The 13,015-nt window shown below is 30.4% G+C and overlaps 1 protein-coding gene and 1 non-coding gene across 2 annotated transcripts; both read right to left on the bottom strand.

Annotated features, from left to right (window-relative positions):
* Window positions 1–3,419: 3,419 nt before the first annotated feature.
* Window positions 3,420–5,547, bottom strand: LOC107945120 (uncharacterized). Its single transcript, XM_016878978.2, has 3 exons — window positions 5,209–5,547; window positions 4,778–5,128; window positions 3,420–4,403 (listed from the first exon to the last, which is right to left on the bottom strand). Exons 1-3 carry the CDS (start codon window positions 5,317–5,319, stop codon window positions 3,585–3,587), a joined length of 1,281 nt encoding a protein of 426 aa, XP_016734467.2. The 5' UTR covers window positions 5,320–5,547; the 3' UTR covers window positions 3,420–3,584.
* Window positions 5,548–5,684: 137 nt separating this feature from the next.
* Window positions 5,685–5,758, bottom strand: TRNAV-AAC (transfer RNA valine (anticodon AAC)). The gene has a single exon. It is a non-coding gene; the product is annotated as a tRNA-Val (tRNA).
* Window positions 5,759–13,015: the final 7,257 nt, after the last annotated feature.

Here is a 13,015-nt window from a genome sequence, read left to right as displayed (position 1 = left end):
TACTTAATTACACTATATTATTTAATCAAATACAAGTTTTAAACGAGCTTACGAAAGCTCTTACAAAAAACTGAGGTTGATTGAGGACTAAAATGTAAAAATTTTTGTACCGGGTTAGTGTCGCAACGGTAAGGGAACTTACGTCGCAACGTTAGAGAATTGTGGTCGCAACACCACTTATTGGTATGTTCACGTCATGACGATAAGGGTCTGTAGTGGCGATGTCACTTGATGGAATTACAATACCTTTAACCAACCTAATGCATAAATCAATTTCTTATATACGTTCATTCAAAACTAAACATCCTTCATTAACTTGGTAAGTAAAGAACATTTCAAACTCTATTCTTTACACATAGCTCCGACTCATGTTTAAGTTAACAATTTCTATTCAAGATACCAAAATGACAACTTGTAATATAAAACCAACTCAACTTTAGATACATGTCGTTTAATGAAACATAAAAAAAACTATGCAAACTTTAAGAACTTCGAGATCTATGGAAACCTACGCATGGAATAAACAAATTGTACGTTGAGCGATAAAACTCAAGTACTTTCATAATTCAAGTCAATAACACAAAAACATTAACATGATAAGGATATAATCAATACATGATCAAATTTCAACCATTTCAATTCACCTATTCATGTCTCATATACCAAATTTATGCGCTATCTCATTTGAGAATTTCATATAAACATATCATATCGAGCTTTCTAACAAGTCATATTCACTTTCATTTCTTAACATACCATTTACTCATTTCATTATCTCATTTCTTACTTGAATCTATTAATTCCTTCATAACCATATCGACCCTCAGGCTCGCATAAACCAGTTCACATGGTCTTTTACATGCTTTCATTTATCACATTGCATTTACTCTAATATAAACTTCTTAAACATCTAAAAATTGAAGAAATTGACATGGACTAGCTAAATCAAGCTCTTGTGTTCAATAATCTATAAAAATTTTAAGAAAAAACTTGATTACCCTAGCAAATTTTGAACCAAAATTAAAATGGAAAATAAGATTTTTCTTCTTTTCTTCTTGGTTTGGATGGTTGAGGCTTGAGGAAGAATAGGACAATGTTGGCATCTCCCACTTAGGTTTATATTTATACTTAGTTTAATCCTTAGTTTAACTTAATTAACTATGATTAATGATATATGTATATACATCTTTAATTATAATTAAGAATAAATACAATTCATCATCATTTTCCACCATCTCATATTTAAAAATGGTTTAATAACCATTTTGGTCATTTGGGTTATTGCTATTAGGTCTCTAAGTAGTTTTTTTGAATTAAAACTCAATAGCGATTAGACTTTTACAATTTAGTCTTTGAGGGTTAATTAACGATTTTCTCAATTAAATTAGTTAACCGATCTTTAATATATTTTCCTACTAACTCCGTAATTATTCTTATTTTACTTTTACGGACTCAGTTTATGAAAATAGAGTTCTGAAATCACATTTCTCGACACCGACAAAAGTTGGGTCATTACAATTTCTTCTTACATGACCCATCTTCCTTTGCATTGCCTAGAGTATCATCTATTTTCCTATTTGATTTCGAAATGGGGTTCCGAAACCGCATTTTTCGACACCGAAAAAAGCCGGGTCGTTACAATTTCTTCCTACATGACCCATCTTCCTTCACATTGCCTAATGTATCATCCATTTTCCTATTTGATTTCTCAAGCACCTCCTTTTCCTCATTTGAGAGAGTTCCTCTCATTTTTCTTAAGAAAACTTCTAGTTTTAAGTAACATAAGTCCATGAACTCTTCAAAAATTTAGAATTTAGTCTATGTACATTTATTTTTAGAATTTTAATCTGTCTACTAATCAAATTTCTAAGTTCAAGTCAAATTGTTAACGCTATTGAATTTTTTTGTTAAATTGATTGGTATGACATTTTGAAATAAAAAATACTCACATGGTTGCCATGTAAAAATGGCATTGTAATGAACCTGAATTTAACAAAAGAATTTTAACGATATTAACAACTAGACTTGAATTTTGAAATTTGAAAAGTTGAGGAACTAAATTCCTAAAAATAAAAGTACATGGACTAAATTCTAAATTCACAAAGAGTACAGGGACTTATGACATATTTAACTAGAAATAAAAGAACACTAACCTTAAGATTGCAAGCTTAAAAAGGTTTATTACATAGATTGGCCCTGAACTTGACAACTTTTCTCAAATTAGCCCCTAGACTTTTTTTATTGACATTAGTCCCTAAGATTGGCATCCGTTACACAAATTGTTCCTTATGGTTAACACCATTAGTTTTTTAATATTTGGATGATGCGGTCAAATTAGGATATGACATACAAACAAAAAAGAAAACGACACATGTCTTCCTCTTTATTTATTCTAAAAACTATAAGAAAAACCTTACATTTTTTAAAAAATGTATAAATTTTAGAATATATAGGAAATATATATAAATTCTAAAAAATAAAATATATATAAAAACCATTCAAAACATGCAAATAAAAAATAGTTAAAATGATAAAAAAATACAAAAATATTTTGGAAAATAAATAAACAGTAAAAATATTTTTGACAATGCCTAAAACTATGCATAGCCCTTCCCCAACTCATAAATAGGAGGATAATGCGTTTCAACGCACTCAAACCCACGTCTTCTTATATTTGCTACAATGTCTATGCCAATCGAGTTAAGACTCAATCAACATTTAAAAAAAAAATCTGTAATTTTTTATTAACTATTCTTATTTTTGCATTACACATATTCAATTTTTTGAATTTTATAATTTACATTTATTTCTTATATCTTTTTAAAAATTGTTTATATTTTTTTAACTTAATATATAATTAAAGAGGAAGACACATCAATCCCTGTTTGTCCATGTGTCACTTCCATGTTTGGTCACATCACCCAATTGTTAAAAAATTAACAAAGTTAACATATGAACCAATGTGTGCAACAGATGTCACTGTTAGGGGCTAATGTGATTTAAAAAAACAGTTAATAATTTTAATGATGTAACTAATTTTAGTTGTGATGAAACTTTAATTGTTGAGTACTAATGGACATTATTCTGGATTGGAAGAAGATTTAGTAGAACAGCATAAACCCTAATAATTTTGTTGAAAGGCATCACTAGATTTAGAAAAATCCAGGAACCATGAGATTAGAGGGAGTTTGTGGGGGTCCGTTATTTGAGAGTTCTCTAATGTGGATGAATTTCTTCTCTCATGGAAATAAAATAGAATTGCAGGGCAGGCCTCAATTTAACCTAAACTCCATACCTACCTTGCACTCATCACATGATACCACCAATATTCAGTTGTTCATTGAATTCACAGCACTATCAAAAGAATTGCCGCCCAACACACCAGGTCAACTAATCATAGGAGTGAAGAGCTCGATGGATGGCAATAAAGTCATCTTCAACTCCATTAGATAAACAAATTTATAATGATTTACAATTCTCATAGATTTTCCAAGCCAAAAAAATAATAAGTATTGATTCATTCCTCTTCTTTACAGTTTCTTTTTAACTACGCAAAATTTTAGCCCTTTTCCCTCTATAACAATTTACAAGGTGAAGGGATTGGAAGGTGTGTAAACAACAGGAATGGATGACATGGTTATGTTCCCTGTCACCACATTGGGTGCCACCGTGTCCTCGATATCCACCGGGTTAACCTGCACCACTCTCTCTGGAATAACTTTCTCACCTTCAACCTTGGCCAACACCTCAAAATGCATACTCACCCTCTCAGGCTTTGTCCTCCACTCGGGAAAACCCTCCAAATCAAACCCATCTCCTTGTTTCAACTTCTTCTCCACTCCGAAACCAATCTTCACAAATGTTTGAGCTGACACATCAGCTTTCAATAACTTGAAGGAACCTTTCTTGTTTGCTTTTGGCCCCAGCAAAGATGATAGGAGTGTCTCAAAACCAACCAAATTAGCATTGGAACCATTGATTGAAGCAAGAGGCCACATTGTAGCAAAGTGCTTTGGGGTTAATACTGTTGCAGTTTCTTCTTGTGGAATAATAGTGGAAAGACCATTCATGGCCTTAGTTTTAGACATGGAGGATAGTTCCACAAAGCCAGGTGCAAGTCTTTTAAGCTTCAACTTGTTATTTGGAGTTGCCGATGATGGAACAGTAAGAGAGGTCGGGCCTACAATACGGAGGGAGAGGAGAGGAGCATCTTGACTACGAGAAGCATGATGAAGTTGCTCGAACAGGACCATAAGGCCAGACGCAAATCCGTTATGAGTTCGATTGAGAGGTAATGGAAGATCAATAGGATGGCGCAGGCTAACTGATCTCGCACCCGTGACAGTTACCACAGCACCATCTGCTAATATTACCTTCTTCAACACACCAGCATCCACATCATGCTGCACAATCAAAACAAACCAACAACAACATCAACAACTAGACTTCAAAAAGTCATATGAGAGACCTCACAGCAAAAAGGGTAACAACCCAAAACTGAGAAAAATCTAATTTCACAAGAAATCATATGAGAGACCTCAAAGCTAAAAGGGCAACAACCCAGAATTGAGAAAAATCTAAATTCACAAGGCAAAACCAAAATATATGTACCTAATTCAATGCCTTGTTTCTATAGGTTCTGATAAGAATTTCCATAATTCTGACATATGCATGATTACTAGAACTGATAATTACTATTGCCATGATAAAAACTAACTACAAAACTTAGAAGAAGAGAATTTTTGTTATAAAAAGGGAAAAACAAATTAAAACTGACCGGCAGGGAGATGCGTATATCCTTGGCATCCCGAATCCAGAGCTCCATGGGACCAGCCAACTGAAAGGGGGCCAAAACGGGTAGCCCATCGTCCGATATCCTCTTCTGCTCTACCAACCCATTATCAACACCGGGTCTAGCTAGCTCTTCAACCCTCAAAAAGGGCAAATCAACGTACTCCCATCGATTCACATCCTCCAAAAGTTTAACAGGAATCACCTTTCTGTCGATTTCAACGTCGAATTCATATGCCACTGAATGACCCACAAGTGCATCCCTCGAATCTAACCCTGATAGCTCAACATCATCGGCTTGGAATCCCAATAACTTCAAAATTCCTTCTTTCAAATCCTACACCCGAAAAATAAATCAAATTATATTTTTACAAAATATCAAAGAATTGGAATATATTATTTATAAAAAAGGCTTACAGCAATGGCTTTTGGGTGAGGAGTCGAAGCCAAGGCGTTAGAAGAGGACAGAAGCGTAAATAAAGCGAAAACCAATGGCAAGATATAAGATGAAGATTTGGCAAACGCCATCGTCGTCCGTCCACCGATAACAACACCGGAGAGGGAGAGGGAGAGAACCGAATACAGAGGCGAACTCCAAAGATTTTGATTCGAGTGGTTCGTTTTCTTTGGATATATCTTAACTTGGGAAGGGGACCTAAATATGGGAGATTTGTAGATGAGTGGTGGAGACTCTGGAAAAGGTGATGTGGCATTGAATAGCCAATCAGGAGACAGGAATTTAAGCGAAACACAAATACTATTGGTCGGTTTTGTTGGCACTTGGCATTTCTTTCCGTGATAAGCGGGTGACTGACGTAAAGGAGAAGGAGAAGTTTAACGACGTCGTTTCGATTTTGCATCGCAAAATTACCAAAAGAAAATTTACATCAAAATGGCGTCGCCCGGACTCGAACCGGAGACCTTCAGTGTGTTAGACTGACGTGATAACCAACTACACCACGACACCAACACCTTAACTGCAACAGGGTTTCTTTTCTCAGTATATTAAAAAATTATAATATTTTATGTACTTATTTATAATAAAATATAAAAACACAAGTTTATAACAAATTTTAATTGACTGAAATAATTTTATTTGTTAATTATATTATTAAAGTTACATTAAAAATAACTTATTAGTATATTAGTAATTCTTATGCGATAATAATACAAATAATATTAATTAATGGATAATATATTAATATGAATTTAATTAATTTGGTCATATTTTTAAAAAATTCTAATTAATAATTAACATCGAATATTATTAATTAATAAAAATTTTAAATTAATTGGAAAAATTAAAAATAATAAAAATTTAAGTTTTTAATTAAATATTTTAATTAAATAAATATATTTTTATCTAAAAATATCATTTTATTTTAAATAGGCTTAACTTATAAATTGGTAAATAACTATGCCATTTTTCCATTTTAGTACCTGAACATTATTTGGTCACATGTGGTACCTAAATTATTTTTCCCTCAAGTTGATACCTCTGTCATTAATCAAATAGTTAAGTCTATTTAAAAAAAAGATAAAGAATTAAAAATTATCATGTAGCAAAAAAAGAGTTATTATTATTATATATATATTTAAAAACTTCTTTAAAATAAAAAATAGAGAGAATTGGTTATACTAGTTCAACTGATTTGTATTGGTTCATGAGTTAATCTGTTCAACCTCTATGTTCACTCTAATTCTTGGTTCAATCGACTGATCTAGTCCGATTCTAAAAATACTGATTTTGGTCGATAAAAGAACTTTTTCAATCTTGTCAAGTTGAGCAAGAAGACAATGAGTTTGAAAACAAAATTAATTGTCAGTGTCTCAACCTCGGGTGGGACGAATTCTAGCATTACTGGCATTGCCAAATATTATAAAGGAATAAGAAAAAAGAAATGAAAAATAATAGAAAAATAAAGAGAGAAATAATGTAAAATAAAAGAAAATAATTAAAAATGATTTTTTTTAAGTTTATCTAATTTCACAGTCGATTATTGGTTGAGATTATTTTTAACAGATATAAAATTTTACTGTAAAAGTAGGTAACAAAAGAATAGTTTAGGTACCACTTGTGACCTAAAAAAAGTTTAGGTACCAACTTGGGAAAAAGAGTATTGTTTAGTACTAATTTGTGGGTTAAGCCCTTTTTTTTAAAATAAACTTAACAATTTTACTAATTGAGGTACCCACTTGGGAAAAAGTAGTTTAGATATCACTTGTGACATAAAAAAAAGTTTAGATATCAAGAAGGGAAAAATGATAGTTTAGGTACCAATTTGTGGGTTAAGTCTTTATTATAATAATTAATAATGTTAAAATCAATTTTCTTATAGTTAATAGAAGTTAAATGTGTGAGATTAACATTATATATACAATATTGATTGAGTATTAACTCGGTTGGCATCGGTATTATTACAATTGTAGGAGTATGTGAGTTTGAGCGCACTAAAATGCGTTTATCATTATATTTAAGATTTTATAAATACTAATTGCATCTAATCAAATTAGTTCAATCCAACATAAATCTAGACTCACAAATAATATAACTTATATTTATTTGAGAAACTAAGATGAAGAAAATGAATCAATCAAGAATTAGTATTTTATATTATCTATGTTTCTCATATTTTTTAAATCTATAATAACTAATAGATATGCTTTAAACTTATTTTTTTTAATAGATCATTAATATAAAATAATTATAATTATATTGTAAAATGGATGTACATATAGCTCTCATAACCCCCCAAGAATTCATTTTCTTGTAACTTTTGTAATCCTTGAAAATTTATAGGGGTGCCTTAATTGTATTTATTAGTTTTGTAACCTATGATGATTAAGGCCCTATAAATAGATGGTTTGTATAAGCTTATTTGCATCCTAAGTAAAAGTTGAAGTATCCTTTTATTTTTCTCCTTTGTTCATATTATAATTCTCTTTGTTTTACAATACGTTATCAGCACGAATTTACTTAAAGGTTTTAGTTGGAATCAAATTTAATTTCTCTTTTGATTCAAAGTAGTCCTAAATTATATATCACAAATTGTTTTATACTATTTCCTACTTTCATTCTTAAATACATTATTATAATTATGTTTCTATAGAATATGCATTGGTAAAATTATGTTTATCAAATATTTTTAATATTGTCTTTCCTTCATTTATTTTCAGTATTGTTTATTTAGATGAAATGTTTTTTTTTAATCTTTAATGTTTTAGTTATTAATTGAAATCTGTATTATTTTAAAGACATTCTAGTTGTTTATTCATTTAATTAAATTATTAATTTAGTTAAGGTGTAATATATTTATTTTAATATTCATTATGTTGCATTATATATGTTTTTGCATGTGCATATTGATTTCTTAATTTTGCATTTATGTATTAAATGAAATAAAATATGACACCCCAAATCTGACCGGGACGGACTGACCCAAATTCGAAGCGTTACGTTAGTCACCTAAGTCACTCTCCGGCTAACGACCTCCCAAGATACACCCCGACCTTATTACACCTCAATCTTATCTATTTATTAGTTATTTATTAATGCGAAAGCAATTTGTGAAGTAATTTTAAACTTTTTATAAGTAATTTAACCTAAGGGAATTTTTGTAATTTTACCACCTACGGTTAAACTAACCTGAATTTTGATCTATACATTTACCAACCTTGTTTTATTCAATTTGTGTAAGCCCTAAAAATTTCAGCTTAATCCGAGTTTATTTTATATGTCTAATTCAAGTTTTATCATTAAGAACTAAATCCTAACAATTTCAAACTATCAGTACTATACTCGAATATTAAATTGAGTGTGTTTCTAACAAATTTGATCAATTACAAGTCTAATCCTAAAATTTTATCAAGTTTCCTTATCATTTAAGGCTCTAATTAGACTTATCAAGTTACAGGACTAATTTGTAATTTAAACGGACTAGATAACCAATTTAAAAAGACCAGAATTTAAACCCCCAACAGTCTACTATAGTTTTTTTGTGCGAAAAATTTGATTTTAAACCCGATTTTGAGTATTTTAATGGTCAATTAAACCCGATTTAGCTACAATTAAATATTATACATATTCAAACACATTCAATTGAATTTATTAACACCAATTAAACCTCAATTAAATAGAATTAAACATTCAATTTCATGCATATCACCCACTGGTTAATTCAAACAAGTGGCGTACATAAGTCGCTAGTAAACCATTCCAGGGAAGCTTCATTTAAACAATGGTTAGTGTAAACATCATGCCTCACACACCGTGTTATCAATCACCGTGTTATCAAACAACAATACACCATAAATTATTCAATAATCAAACTCAAACATGCAAATATGATATTATAAAACCATCCAAAATTAAAAATGTCCAAGTTTAATTACAATCAAAATTAAACTAAGTCTCGGAAGTTCCACAATTCCCGATTAACATCTTTAATAAGTGTAACTAAATCTTTACTGAGCCTTAATCTCTTGGAACTCTCTTGCTCAACTCCTTAGCTCCTCAATCCTGTTGGTTAACTGCACGAATGTGAGGATGTGAGCTTAAAAAGCTTAGTGAATGTTAATAAAATGACGAGTAAATTAGCACCCAAATCATGCTTAAATCGAAACCAATCAAATACAAATTTTCAGTCACAATATCAATCCATAATAGTTCAATGTCATATACTCAACCATGTATCAAAAATCATAATTAATCATGGCATATAATCATCAATTCAGCATATAACCTTTAATACATTTATATTAGGATATACAATCATGGCTTAATTGGGTGATCATACATCGGATAAACAAATCTCCCTACTCCCAATCAAAATCAAAATCAGTCCCAAATTGAAAGGGCCGAGGCCACATGCTCCCTTATATCGCCTTAAATCAGTCCCGTTGAGTGGAGACACAAGCTCAACACTCCATTATCTACTCCAAATTAGTCCACCTAGAGCCTCATTGCTCACAAATAACATATCAACTTGGTGAGTACTCACAAATCCTATGACATGCCAACTATATCCAATGGATCCACCATGCTATAATGCCAATATAATCAATCAATCATAACATAATTTCAGTCAATAATGTGCTCAATTTAAAGTGCTAAAACGCATATGTGAATCATGTAACATAGCCATTTTAACATCAAATTAAATCTAGCATACCAATTACCTATTATCAATGTTCATTTATCAATTGAAATATTAACATGCCATGAACCAAAAACCCCAGCATACTTGCTTAGTTCACCATTATAATCAATCAAATCAAGCACAGAAAATCACTAGATGCTTACTTACCAACACTTAACAAAATTTTCATCACTTAAACATATATTAATAATCTTGAAAAATTAACCAACCAAAACTCAATTAAATATTTGCAATCAGTAATTAATCATCCAATTAACCATAAGTGAGGGTCAATTTACCAAATCGTCCTTTAATAACACTCACCACACAACTAACTAAACCACAACCAAGTGATCAACCAAGCAAATCCAAGCTACAATTTTGATTAGCTCGATCCTCTTCAAGATTTGGAGCTTCAACAGAGATAAAATAGATATTACCACATTTCAAAAGATATAATAAACACAAATTTTTATCAACTAAGCTACACGAAATTTTCGCTCAAAGTTACCTTACTGGATTTGTATCATTAAGTCGAAAACTCGATTCCTCACAAAATCGATCACTCCAACCCTCCTAATCACTTCCGAACATTAATACTAGACCAAATAAACATATACTAAGCATCAATTTCAAATTTAAATCAATTTCACAAAAATCCAAAAAATCAGTTCACGAAGATGATGAAATTTGAATTTCTTTAAATTACCTTACAAAACATGTTTAATCTTGATAAATAAGATAAAAAAATCTTCCAATAGATCCATTTTGAGTTGGAACAACCATTGATTTGTGGATTTTCTCTCAAAATTCAAATCCACCATTAAAGCACCTTAAGCTTTTGAAGAATATGACATTGATAAAAAATCATGTAATTATCACTCAAATAATATAAATATGCTTCTAGTCATAATAAAAATAAGTTTAGAAATAATAATTACCTTTGATTCGTTCTAAATCCTTTGATTGAAAATCTTGTTTCAAGAATCTTGAGAAATTTCAGAATATTTTTTGCTACTTTTGTGAATAATTTCGGGTGAGTATTTTGAGAAGGAAATTTGTTGAATCTATTCCCTGATGATAGATCTTTAAAACCATGCAAAGAAAACGAATTTTATAGCTCTCTAGTCTTATGTAAATGGTGTGAAAAGTAGGCTAGATGCATTGTGTTTAAAAGTGAAACAACCCACCAGAAATTTAAAATTAAGAAATTTGCTCAATGGCCACTCCCACATTTCCCTTACTTTACTAATTGATCCTTTCCCTCCAAAATTCTGAATTTAAATGTTTATTTGTCAAATAAATACTCCAAAATTTCCCTTATTTTTCAATTAAATCTAATTTAATTAATATTTAAATTTAACTCGAATTAACCCCCAATAAAAATTATTTTAAAATTCTTTTTCGACCCAAATTAATTATTTTCACAAATAATTATTTAATTACTTTAAAATTAAATTTCCAAAAATATTTTTATTTTTCCGGATTATTGTTTAATCTAATTTAGATGAAATTGACCTACTAAATTAAATTAAAAATTACTATTAACCCGATAAATTCCTAAATTCACGCTTGGAACCCAAAAAATATACCCGAAACTACTAGACTCGATTTAGGGATGTTACAAAAATAGTAATCTATACACATTGTTTCTTTCATAAAAGTATGATGTATACATTTTTAATTCAGTAAAGCTCACGTCATTACGACTATATATAACTTAAAATATTTGACAAATAATTGGATTGTTTCACTATTGAGAATGCTTATTATTTTGCTATTTTTTATTTTTTATTTAGTGATTATAATGTCAAATCTTGCCAAACTTGAATTTCCAACCCTAGACATCTCAGGCAAGAATTATTTGTTATGGGTATTAGATGTTGAAATTCAATTAGATGCTAAAGGTCTAGGTGAATACTATATTAGCAAATGAAGAAGCATCTAACTAAGACAAGGCAAATGCAATGATTTTCATTCATCATCATCTACATGAAGGATTAAAAGTGGAATATCTCACTATGAAATACCCTATTGAGTTGTGGAATAATCTAAAAGAATGATTTGACCATCAGAAAACGATGGTACTCCTTAAAACTCGTTATGATTGGATGCACTAACGATTGCAGGACTTTAAGATTGTAAGTTAATACAATTCAGAACTTTTCATAATTAGTTTTCAACTGAAATTATGTAGAGAAAACATAACCGATGAGGACTTATTAGAGAAAACATTTTCAACTTTTCATGCTACTAATGTCCTCCTGCAACAACAATATCATGGAAAAGGTTTTAAAAAGTATTTTGAATTTGATTTCATGCCTTTTTGTGGCTAAAAAAGATAATGATTTGTTGATGAAAAACCATGGAATTCGTTCCACTGGTTCTACACCATTCCCTAAAGTGAATGTTGCAGTACACAATAATTATGGAAATGAAAAATATAAAGGTCGCAGTCGTGGCCATGGTCATGGCCATAGACGTAGTGGGGGACATGGTCGATGACATACTAGAACTGTTATAATGGTGGTCATAATAATGGTACTTTTAACCACCAGAAAAGAATAGCAACGGAGGACAAGAAAGAGGTGGTCAAAATAATCCTTCAAAGATTGCTAATAATTTATGCTACCAATGTGGTATGAAGGAGCATTGGTTACGTACCTACTGTATGCTTGAACATTTAGTGAAACTTTATCAAACATCCATTAAAGGGAAGGGAAAGAATATTGAGACAAATTTTATATCCCAAAATGATAAAATAGAGGCAAAAGATGAATATATTCACTAGGATATTAAAACTGACCATGCTTACAAGGGTGATGAATTTCATGGCCTTAATGATATAACTCACCTAGATGTGGTAGATTTCTTTAAAAATCATTAGAAAAGTTGGTGTTATTTTGGCATTTTTATGTTGTTTTAAGTATGTTTTATTTTCTTGCATAAGAATAACTTATATATATTCAATAAATATTTTCAACATTTCTTATCTTATATTTTGTTTATTTTTATGAAGAATATGAATATTCAACAAAACTTTGTTGGACCCAAAATCAATAGAGACATGCGTCTTGCAGATAGTG

This window comes from Gossypium hirsutum, chromosome D12, assembly GCF_007990345.1.
Source record: "Gossypium hirsutum isolate 1008001.06 chromosome D12, Gossypium_hirsutum_v2.1, whole genome shotgun sequence".
NCBI classification, from domain to species: Eukaryota; Viridiplantae; Streptophyta; class Magnoliopsida; order Malvales; family Malvaceae; genus Gossypium; species Gossypium hirsutum.
The sequence above is the reverse complement of the archived record's forward strand: the minus strand, read 5'-3'. Positions and strand labels throughout refer to the sequence as shown.